Source organism: Rosa rugosa, chromosome 4 (assembly GCF_958449725.1).
Source record: "Rosa rugosa chromosome 4, drRosRugo1.1, whole genome shotgun sequence".
Taxonomy (NCBI): domain Eukaryota; kingdom Viridiplantae; phylum Streptophyta; class Magnoliopsida; order Rosales; family Rosaceae; genus Rosa; species Rosa rugosa.
This window is the reverse complement of record NC_084823.1, coordinates 21,354,225-21,366,209: the sequence shown is the minus strand read 5'-3', so window position 1 is coordinate 21,366,209 and position 11,985 is coordinate 21,354,225. Positions and strand designations below refer to the sequence as shown.

Here is an 11,985-nt window from a genome sequence, read left to right as displayed (position 1 = left end):
GAACTCTATCTCTTGAGAGTCGTTAATTTGGAACTTGTTATTCCTTATTTCGTCTTGTATCGGAGTGTACCAACTCTTATTTACCCTAGTGGTGATCAAGAAGCGCTTTAGACGAATAAGTTCGATAAATGATTCTAAAAAGTTTTCACCTCAAAAAGTATTTCAACGTTTCCGCTACGCGATTTACGAAAAGCTATTTAACTAAAATGCCTTGCGGGTTTTTAGGATGTAAACTGAACATTCAGTTTATGTCTTAGAGACACGCGGCACTGTGACGTGCTCAAGCTGATGAGGTGCAGTTTGGGGCGTTACAACATGGATATGCCCCCAGGTGTTAAGAATTACCCAAGTGACGTTGGCAAGGTATGTAAATTGAAGAAGTATTTGTATGGCCTGAAGCAGTCTCCAAGAGCTTGGTTTGGAAGATTTTCAAAGTCCATGAAAGCCTTTGGATACAGACAGAGAAATTCTGATCATACCTTGTTTATCAAACGCAAGAATGGTAAGATTACAGCTCTTATTGTGTATGTTGATGACATGATTGTTACAAGGGATGATCCGAAAGATATGAATAAATTGCAAAAGTATCCGTCAAAGGAGTTTGAAATGAAGGATCTGGGACAGCTGAAGTATTTTCTGCGTATTGAAATTGCAAGGTCTAAGAAGAGGATTTTGCTTTCACAAAGGAAGTATGTCCTTGATTTACTTGCTGAAACGGGGATGCTGGACTGCAGACCAATGGAGACACCCATTAAGATGAATCACAGACTTGCTATTTATCCTGATCAAGTTCCAACTGATATAGGGAGGTATCAACGTCTTGTAGGAAGGTTGATTTATCTTTCACATACTAGACCTGATATTGCTTATGCTGTGAGTGTTGTTAGTCAATTTATGCATTGTCCTAGTGAAGAGCATGTGGATGCAGTCTTTCGTATTTTGAGGTACTTGAAGATGGCGCCAGGTAAAGGGTTATTGTTTCAGAAAAAAAGATGAATTGGAAGTTGTTGGGTACACAGATGCAGATTGGGCTGGTGATAAAACTGACAGACGTTCTACATCTGGGTACTTCACTTTTGTTGGAGGGAACCTTGTCACTTGGCGTAGCAAAAAGCAGAAAGTCGTTGCCAAATCAAGTGCAGAAGCTGAGTTCCGAGGTATGACACATGGAGTCTGTGAAATGTTGTGGATTCGTAATGTCTTGAAATACCTGGGTTACAAGTATAAAAAGCCTATGGATTTGCATTGTGATAATACAGCTGCCATTGAGATTGCACATAATCCAGTTCAGCATGATTAAACAAAGCATATGGAGGTTGACCGTCATTTTATTAAAGAAAATCTTGACAGAAAGGTTATTCGGTTTCCATTTGTAAACTCAGAGGAGCAATTAGCTGATGTTCTTACTAAAGGAGTGTCCAGGAAGATATTTGACAGCTCAGTTGACAAGTTGGGCACTCCACATTTGAGGGGGAGTGTAGAATCGTTGTAAATATGTATGTAATTAGGATTTTATTTAATTAGGATATCCTGTAATTATGGAAAGTTTGTTTCCTATTAGAATTAGACTACTCCTTTGTACTTGTATATATACCCTCATTGTGGGATGAATAGAATTTATTGAATTAACCCTGACTTGAAATATTCTTTTCTACTACTTGTCTACGTACATATCAGTTGTTGATTTGGTGAAGACAGTTGCTACTTGCTATTGAGATGACTCAATACCCCAAGTTTCTTCTTTACAGATAAATTTGAACTGAAAGTGAATAAGTCCTTTCAGATTTAATGTAAGTTATCAGATTTCTTAGGACTGCATTCATAACCTATCTTTACAACTGCAATCAAGTTCAGGTTTTTGTTCTACATATTCTGGATGACTTCATTAAGACGATTCTCGTGTTTGAGCAATACTCCGACCAAAACATCAACAATATATGAACTACATAACCAACCAATATTAAACCACAACACAAAATAAACACCAACAATTATTAAATACATTACCAAAACCAATAATTGTCCAAAGGAAAAAAAAAAAAAAAAAAAACCCATAATAATTAAGCAAACCAGTTCCAGTTCACAAAAATAAGCAATCCAGAAAATAAACCCAAACAAACTATGGTCCGCAATAATTAAACAGCCCAAATTCCATGCAAGAAAACCGAACCAAAAGAAAATTATCCGGAATTAAAAAAAAAATACATCAAAAGAAACTCAAACCATAGATTGTTCAAGGGAATCGGAATGAAGAGTTGTTTGGGCTTGTACCATTGTCACTGTTGTAGTCTCCGAACCCTCATGGCTGAAGCGGTGGTAATGGGTGTAAGAAGTCCCTCGTTTGGGGCGATGGTGGGTTCATGATGTCCACGAACCAGGGTTGTTGCTGGAACAACTGCTGATGTTGCTGCCTCTGAGCTGCAACCTGCATCATTTTGTACTACCACTGCTCCATGCTCTGCGCCTCCATCGCGGGTTGGTGGTGTTGTTGCTGTACGCCTCTGCTGGTTCCCTCCTCAAATGCATTCCTCGTCGTTAAGCCGAGCTCCACCGCAATCTATTCAATTTGCACCTGGTTGAGCTGGTTCTCCTGGTTTACCTCCTGCTTCCGCTCATCAGCATTCTTCTCATTAGCAGCCTGCTGTTTGATTTCAAGCTCCCTGAGGTTGCGTTCGATGATAAAATTGAGATCCTGCAGATCCTTCATTTCCAAGTTAGAGAGTGTTCTCCCCATCAAACAACCGAACATGACTTGAGTGATCTCCTTTTCTCGGTTGTCTCTTTTCAGCTTTCTGATCTGCTCCGGACTTTGTCGATTCGCTGTAGTAAGAATGTCTTCTGGTCAACCATCTTTCTTGTCTTGTCCATCTGCGGCATATCTCGGAACTTCATCAGCAGTTCGCGGACTTCTAGATGACTTGGGAACACCTCCAGCTCGCCATCAAAAGGGTTGTAGATGATCACCGCAGCCTTGATGTCACAAAGAGTGGTTATCTCTCCCACCTTCTTCAGAAGACCCTTCTTTCTTTTTCTAAATGTCGTTCATCGAGAACTCTCATTGGAAATGTTGTGCAGTCTCACCTTCCTTCTAGCCATGGCTGGCTAGCTAGCAAAGGAAAAGGTCAACAGCTAGGAATCAAATAAGGGTATAAAGAAAGAGATTTGCTATCTGGGAGTGGAGAGGAATGGACTACTAGGTTTGCTATATATAGTGCTGGCAAAGGGGTACCTAAATCCAATTTTTCAAGAGTTGTGTCCTGATTTGAAAACTTTATCTAATCTTCAAATGAGACAGATATATTCTATTGGTGTGCCTGAGGTGTGAAATTTAATGAGGGCTTATGCGTGCATTGATGGGACCAAATCATTGTTAGGTTGGTATGATTTTTATGAATTGAAATCGAAATTAACTTTACCTGAGAATTGGCCATTATTCATTGAATTTCAAAAGCGTCAAGATGTCTTGTCCAAGTATTGGAGAAAAGGGTCGGGATTTTATATAAATGGTAATTAAAGTGAGTTATTACAATATCTGGGTATAGATATCCTGCAACGGAAATGTTAGACGAGTTGTCTACATGCATTTTATTAAAAAATTTCATTTATTTGTTTTAATTTTTGGACCGCTTTTGGTTTTATGCTAAATTCTGTTACCTTTTAAATTCATACATACAAAAAAGCCTAGTTTTTCTGTATTGCATTTTTCATTTCAAGCTCAGCTTTTTAATAGGGCTGTCAATTCAGACAAAACCCAATAACACAACTCGAAACCCGCACAAAATAAAGCGGGTTGAACCTGCGCGATTAAAAAGTGGGTCATTTGCATGTCAACCAGGTAACACGATATGAACCCGTGTAACCCGTTTATTAAAAAAGATCGAGTCCAGTTATATATAATTCACATACAAGACCATTAAAAGTAAGTAATATTTCAAATATTTAGGGGTTTAACATCTTAAATGAGTTAAGTGGTGAAGATATGAACTAGTATCTCAAGACTTCATGCATATTTTTCAATTGAATGTCTTAAATGGGTCAAATGGTGACCTGTTTTCATGGTTTAAATGAGTCAGGGAACTCAAACCTGACACGACTTATTTATAAACAGGTTAGTTGGGTCATCACGGGTCACTCATTTAATAAACAGGTTGGGTCTGAGTTTGTATTCTTGACAAGATTATTAAATGGGTTGGGTCTGGGTTAAAAATTTTGATATGATTATTATATGGATTGGGTTTGGGTTTGTCTACTGTGATGCATTTAATACCTTGACACAACACGAACCCCTTATATGCTTTTGATTGTTGTCTCTTCTCTGTTCTTTAATTATCTGTGGCAGCAGCATTAACTAAAAAAAAAAATTTGTTTGGATAAGAACAAAGGAAAAAACTTTGAAAAAAAAAAAATTCTCGTCCAGCACTAGCTAGCTCACCTTCATACCCATCGATTCCTCGATCATCTTTTTTTTATTAAAAAAATGGTGGTCGAGTGAGCTACCACTCCGGGGCCGAGAGCAACTTGGGTATGGCCCCTCCCCAAGGGATGTTTTTCACAAGCTGGGGTTTGAACCAGAGACCTCTTATTACCAGGAGAAGCCCTACAATATCCGTCCCCCTTGCAGCCTAGCATGCTTTCACTAGACTAACTCCATTGGGTATTCCTCGATCATCTTTGCTCACTCAAAACTAAGACAAAATCTTAATTTTCAGCATATGAGTTGGAGTGGTTAGTGTGGAGCCCAAAAATAACACGGCTCTGGGACGAACATCTCTAAGCTCCGAAAGGAACTACCCTAAAAGGGCAAGTCCAAGTAATCTGAAAGGTCGTTCAGAATGTCTCCACAAGACATGGGTATTTCTCCAGTGGCAGTGCTCATGATATGTTAGGTATAAACAATCAGTGTCTTCAAAACCTTGGGGTTGAGCCCTGTAGACCTCTTCCTCAAGGATGCCATGAAGAAAGGCATTCTTTACTTCATTTTGGTGAAGTTTCCAGCTAAATTGTGCGCTAGAGAAAGTCAAAGTGCTGTGTCTAACAACAGGACTAGAAGTCTGAAGTCTCCTTATCGTCAATACCTTATTCTTGACTAAATCCTCTGGGAACACTAGCCGAGCTTTGTGTCTTGCAATGGAACCGTCTGAGGGGATCCGGCTCCTCTAAAGTGAGGAGTCTGTAAATTTACTTGAATTTCATAAAATCTTGACTCTTTATCTAATCTAAGGGCTCTGAAAAGCGACACATCATTCTTGGATCAGTTTTTGGTTCTCTACTCTAACTCTGGTTAAAGTGACGTTAGTTGTCGTTAACTCCAGCCAAAAAAAAAAACCTCTCCTCTGCGTTAAAGACTCTGCTTGGCGTCAAAGTCTTTCTTCTATGCATGACTTGCAACGTACGTTGTTCTTTCTCTGCGCTTTTATGGAAAATCGTCCATGGTTACAAGAAGGCATGAATACAATCAGGTTCCTCTTTTGAAACGGCCTCTTGATACTTTATTTGATATATGAACTAATTGTTATGTCCACTGATTTATGAAGTACATAATTTATTGGTTTCTGAAAGTCAAATAGTTCTACTTAGAATGAATTAGGTTAAACTCTCTTGTTCGTCAATCCATATACTTTTATTTGTACAGGAACTAGGTTAAAATCTAGTTAAAATTGAAACTTCATAGTTAATAATCCTTGAGGTCGAGAACTACATCAGTTTGAAAACTTCATACATCTTCCTGTGAGTTAGGCCGAATACTCTAATCTATTAATAGGCTCCTTCCTCTGTTCTTTGACATACACACTAAACCGAAAGTCTTGCTTTCAATGACTCCCCAAGCCATGACCTATTTGATCCTTCAGAACCAGCTTTAGCATTAAGTAAAGAAAAGAAGTATTCACTATTGGATCCTTCAGTCGTGTGGACATCATATATATACAGGGCCCTTCTAGTGAGGGATCCCTTTTTTTGGTCTTTTATAGGGATAGGCATTATACCAACTTTTCAATCATATTTTCACATCTTAACCGTTCAGTTTTTAGGTCCTAATGTATAGATCACTTCTGCAAATTTTCAGCCAATTTGATGATCGTTAAGGCATCCAAAACTGCAATTTACCACTATAAACACAAACGGTTCCGGTTCGACAGATTCGGTCCATTCGTATAAATTGCAGTTTTAGATGCCTTAACGATCACCAATTTGGCTGAAAATTTGCAGAAGTGATCTATACATTAGGACCTAAAAACTGAACGGTTAATATGTGAAAATATGATTTAAAAGTTGGTCTAATGCCTATCCCTATAAAAGACCCAAAAAATGGATCCCTTAGTGGAAGCCCTCATATATATATATATATATATATATATATATATATATATATATATACAGCGGTTCTCCACTGCGGACGTCCGCAGTTTTTCGATCCGTACGGATTTCCAGTTTTTATCCACTTTTTGATCACATTTTCACATCTTAACCGTTCAGTTTTTAGGTCCTAATGTATAGATCACCTCTGCAAAATTTTAGCAAATTTGGTGATCATTAAGGCATTCAAAACTGCAAATTACAACAATATATACGAACGGTTCCGGTTCGACAGATTTGATTCGTTCGTGTAAATTGCAGTTTTGAATGCCTTAACGATCACCAAATTGGCTGAAATTTTGCAGAGGTGATCTATACATTAGGACCTAAAAACTGAACGGTTAAGATGTGAATGTGTGATCGAAAAGTGGGGAAAAACACAAAATTCGTACGTTTTGCTTAGGTGCGGATATCCGCACCTGAGCAAGATTATATATATATATATATATTATGTATCTAGAACTATATCAGTTTGGTTTCTTTATCAGTTTATCTATGCTTAACTATGAACAAAATGCATATTTGGACAAGAGAGAAAAATATGGATTGCTATTCCATTAAAACAATATTACTCATATTGAAAACTTCATATTTAAACAACATATAACGGAAATTGCAGAAACTCATCTATAGCTTGCTGTCAATCTAATAATCCTAATGAATAAAAGATTGCAGCTTCCATTAAATTATTAATATTTCTATACTTGTGAATTGTTGTATCTTATAGTTAATATTTGTCTTGTATTATTACATATGAAGTGGGACGGATGGCAATACAACAAGTAATTTGGATGAGGGCATCAATAAGTCTCTTGATTGGATTCCTCGAATAGGTATGCAATTTGATACAGTAGATGCTGCATTTCAATTTTGGCGTAAGTATGGAGGCCGAACTGGTTTTGGGGTTCGAAAAGTGTATGCAAATAAGAGTCGAATAGATGGACAAATTACTACAGTTAGATTTGTGTGCTCAAAAGAGGGTAATCGAGTAGCAGATAAACGAGATCATCTAACAAAGAACCCTAGAGCAGAAACAAGAACAAACTGTCTTGTACGATTGGGACTGCAATTCAATAGAGAAAGTAGCAAGTTTGAGGTTCATGATTTTGTACATGAGCATAATCATCTTCTGCATACTCCAGAAACGTGTCACATGATTCTATCTCAACGGAATCTAACAGATAGCCAAGCTATTCATATTGATTTTGCCGATGACTCTAGACTTAAACCAAAGGCTGCACACCAATTTTTCAGTCAACAAGTTGGTGGGAAGGAAAATCTTGGATACACTGAAACAGATAAAAAAAACTACTTAAGAAGTAAGCAGCAAAAGGATATGGCATATGGAGAAGCAGGCAGCCTCCTAAGATATTTACACAATCAATCTTGTGAGAATCCCTCATTCCAATATGCTGTACAATTGGATAGTGAAGAACAGATTACAAATATATTTTGGGCAGATACAAGAATGATTATTGCTTATGCTCATTTTGGTGATGTCATTACTTTCGACACCACATACAGTACTAATAAAGAATATAGGCCTTTTGGGGTATTTTCTGGGTTTAATCATCACAGAGAAACTGTACTATTTGAAGCTGCACTCCTTTATGATGAGACAGCTGAATCTTTTAAGTGGTTGTTCCAGACATTCTTAGAAGCACATAAGCAAAAAAAGCCAAAGACTATATTTACAGACGAAGATCCTGCAATGGCAAACGCATTGGCCGAGGTGCTTCCAGATATGTTAAATGGAGTATGTAGTTGGCATATAATGCAAAATGGAATCAAGCATTTGGGATACCTGATGAAGGATGGCTCATTTTTTCTTACAGATTTTGCAGCATGCATGTATGAGCACGAGGAAGAGAAAGAATTTGAAGATGCTTGGAATGCTATGCTATGCAAATATAATGTTTGCAGCAATCCATGGTTGGAAAAGATATATGAAATTAAGGAGAAATGGGCTAAATGTTACATGAAAGAGGTATTTACAATTGGTATGCGAAGTACACAGCTTAGTGACAGCCTGAACAGTGATTTAAAAGCTTACTTAAAGTCAGACATGGATATCATGCGTTTTTTTAAACAGTTTGAAAGGGTCGCTAATGAAAAGCACTATAAGGAGATAGAAGCTGAGTATAATTCTAGGCAAAAGTTACCGAGAGTGAAGGTACAAAAATCACCTGTACTACAACAAGCAGCAAAAATCTACACTCCATCAAGTATTTCCAAGAAGAATTTGATTGGTCTTCAGCAGCTATTATAAAACAGCGTGAGGAATCTACTCATACACATGAGTATACGATTGCCATTGTAGATGAAAAAAGAGAGCATAAGGTGAAATTTCAAACTTCAGACCAAAGTGTCTTATGCAGTTGCATGAAATTTCAGAGTTTTGGAATTTTGTGTTGTCATGCTCTGAAAGTTCTTGATGTATGCATGGGATATTAAAAGAATTCCTGATCAATATATTCTTAAGAGGTGGACTAGGGAGGCAAGAAATGAGGCTGTTGCAACCATCAAGAAAGAGAAATACAAGATCGTCTAATAAGGATCAATCATTACCTCAAGCATCTCAGGTAACAAAGATTTTTATCATGCATATATGAGTGTTCTTTTTTATATCAGAACAAAATTTAAATGTATTACCAACTCTTTATTTATTGCAAACTGATTTCTAAGGTCAAACCTTTGCCTCTTGTCATATAGAATCAAGAAGCTGAACCTTCAAGAAAGAGAAATAAGAAATCCTCTACAGAGAATCAATCACTACTTCAAGACTCTCAGGTAATAAAGATATTAGTATCAATGTTTGTGACTTAACATGTCATATGTTTATGATATATGCAACAGAATGTAATATTTTTTATTTTTCTTGTCATATAGGATCAAGGAGCTCCACCATCAAGCAAAAGAAAGAAACAATTGTCTACTCATTTAGTTGGTTATCATACATAGTAATCTTCTATAAATGTCAAAGACTAGATGCAGATAGTTGGTTATCATACATAGTAATCTTCTATAAATGTCAAAGACTAGATGCAGATGGTTGTACCCCTATTTTTATTTTTTGTTGCTGTTAAAAGTTTCATGAATCTAGAAGGAAGTATTGTTGAGATGATTTGAATGATGGGGTTTTATCTCTATATCATTAATCAATGCTAGCTCTTGTGTTATGCTCTATGATCAAATGTATCTGAAGAAGTAATACTCTTATGCAGGTTGGGCTTGGTTAATTTCCCCCTTAACTTGCCAGTTCATGAACTGATGATCTTTACCAATCTTAACAACCTCATTAATAATGTTTAAACAATCAGACGATTTTATCTCAGTTGAATAAGAAGATTAATCTTTCATACTTGCCTAATAATTGATCAATACTCGACTATTAGACTAGAACTATACCGATATGTTGGTGTGTCAATGCAGATCCAATAGTTAATCACAAAAAAAACACCACTTTTGATCGGTAAATTATATCTTTTTCTTTTGGTCTGAATCGATCAATACCTTATATAATTTATGTTTTAATCTTTAATGTATGTGCTTGGTGCTGTAATAAACGGATTAATGGCTTGATATATAAGAATATCATGATGAGAGTGGTAGAGAATCAAAGGTTGAGGAAATGGATTAATATTCAATTGAGGAAACCCAAACAAGCCACTGATATAGCATCCAAACCACTAGATATAAGGCTTGAGCACTCAAAGTTTCTTACAGCATCCAACCCAAAAAAATGAGTAAAGATGAAGAGCAAAAGTCACCTTCTGGCCTTTAACAACTAATACCAAATCATACTCCGTATTCACCTGAACAAAATTTAATTTCAATACAAAAATTTTGAGCTTGGCAATTCATCAAACACGTTATGTGCATCTATCAGACTCCACTACCAGTCACTCCAACTAGTCAAAAACAAAAAACCCAAACAGCCGATGTCATACTTCAGCAAGCATCTTTGACTCTGCGCTTCCTATAATATGAAAATTAAGTGTTCGAATAAATCAAATTACCTCCAGAGCAGAGCAGAGCAGGCTTTGACGCCAAGCAGTCTTTAACGCAGAGGAGAGTTTTTTTTTTTTTGGGTTAATTACATATAAGTGCATATTTGAATGTTTTTTTTAGTCATAAGGCCACCAACTATTTTTTTCCCTCATAAGGCCACTAGATTAAAAATTGTGTTAAATTTTGGATATAAAAATCAACATATTTACATAAATGCCACTAGAGTAAAAAGTCAACAATCATCCACTCTCTCCTCTCCGGCGAGGTTTCCGGTCAACTCTAGCGGGTCTCCGGTCGACCTCCGGCCAACTCCGGCGAGTCTCCGGCTTACTTCTGGCAACCACAAAAGCTACTGTCACCAACAACAAAAGCTACTGTCGCTAGCAACAAAAGCTACTCCGGTGAGATTTCCGACAACCACCAGCGAGGTCACAAAAGCTACTGTCACCAGCAACAAAAGCTACTATCACAACAAAAAACTACGCTTCCCAAAACCAAAAGCTATTATCCCCACCAACAAAAGCTACTGTCACCAATACCAAAAACTATTCTTACCAGTAACAAATGCTACTGTCACAAACACCAGAAAGATACTCTCACCAGTAACAAAAACTACTCTCATCATCACCAAAAGCTACTCTCATCAACGCCAAAAGCAATAACCAAGTAGAACAAAAACTACTACAACGCATAACAAAAGCTACTCCTAGAGACTGAGAAAGCTATTTTCAGAGATTAACAAAGCTATAGAAATGTACAATATACAACCAAAATAAAAGAGCCACTGCAATTGAGACAAGAAAACATATTCAATGATACAAAAAGTATGCAGGGTTCAACAATGATATAACTATGAAAAGCTACGTCCATAGTTGTAAAAAGCCACTACCATAGTTGTGAAAATCTAATACAATGGTTGTATAAAGCTATGTCAATGTTGTAATGCTACTATCATTTTTCAGTGCCACCTTCAGCACCAGACTTCATTTCAACATTATTTAGTTGGCCAGATGATATCTTGGTCAATAGAGGCTTCACTACCCAAATTCACATGATTTTTGGAATCTACTACTGCAAATGCAAAGGAGAAGAATTCTGCAAAAACAAAAATACAACAAAACAAGCAATCTTTATCAACTAGATAATCAGGTATAAGCAATCTAAAATATACTAACATAGATATAGAAAGCTACTATGACATATGTAGAAAGATACTGGACCAGTAATAAAAAGCTACTAACATAGATACTAATTGCAACAAAACCAATTGATTATCTATGCAGATCAGAAGATGGGAAGGGCATCTGTAGTTAATAGATGCTGCTCTAGTGGTTCAAATTATGAAGAGTTGGACGTTTCTCTGTATTGTACTTTAAGTTTTTCTATTGGAACCTCCAAATTTACTCACTTGACCTCTATGCTTTCTACACCTCTTATCAAATTTTCAAAGACTAAATTTACTCACTAAACTTCCTCAAATAACCTCACTCATAAAATTTGCAAACAAATTATTATCTTTAAAATAAAAAATTTAGTCATTTCAATGATTATTAATCACTCTATAAATCTTAACTAAATATACATTTCTTAATCAAACTTGAGTTTCAAAAATTAATGTCT

The 11,985-nt window shown here is 36.6% G+C and overlaps 1 protein-coding gene across 1 annotated transcript; it reads left to right on the top strand.

Annotated features, from left to right (window-relative positions):
• The first annotated feature begins 7,189 nt into the window (after positions 1–7,189).
• LOC133744502 (protein FAR1-RELATED SEQUENCE 5-like) lies at positions 7,190–8,623 on the top strand. The gene has a single exon (XM_062172599.1). It carries the CDS (start codon positions 7,190–7,192, stop codon positions 8,621–8,623), a length of 1,434 nt encoding a protein of 477 aa, XP_062028583.1.
• The last annotated feature ends 3,362 nt before the right edge of the window (positions 8,624–11,985 follow it).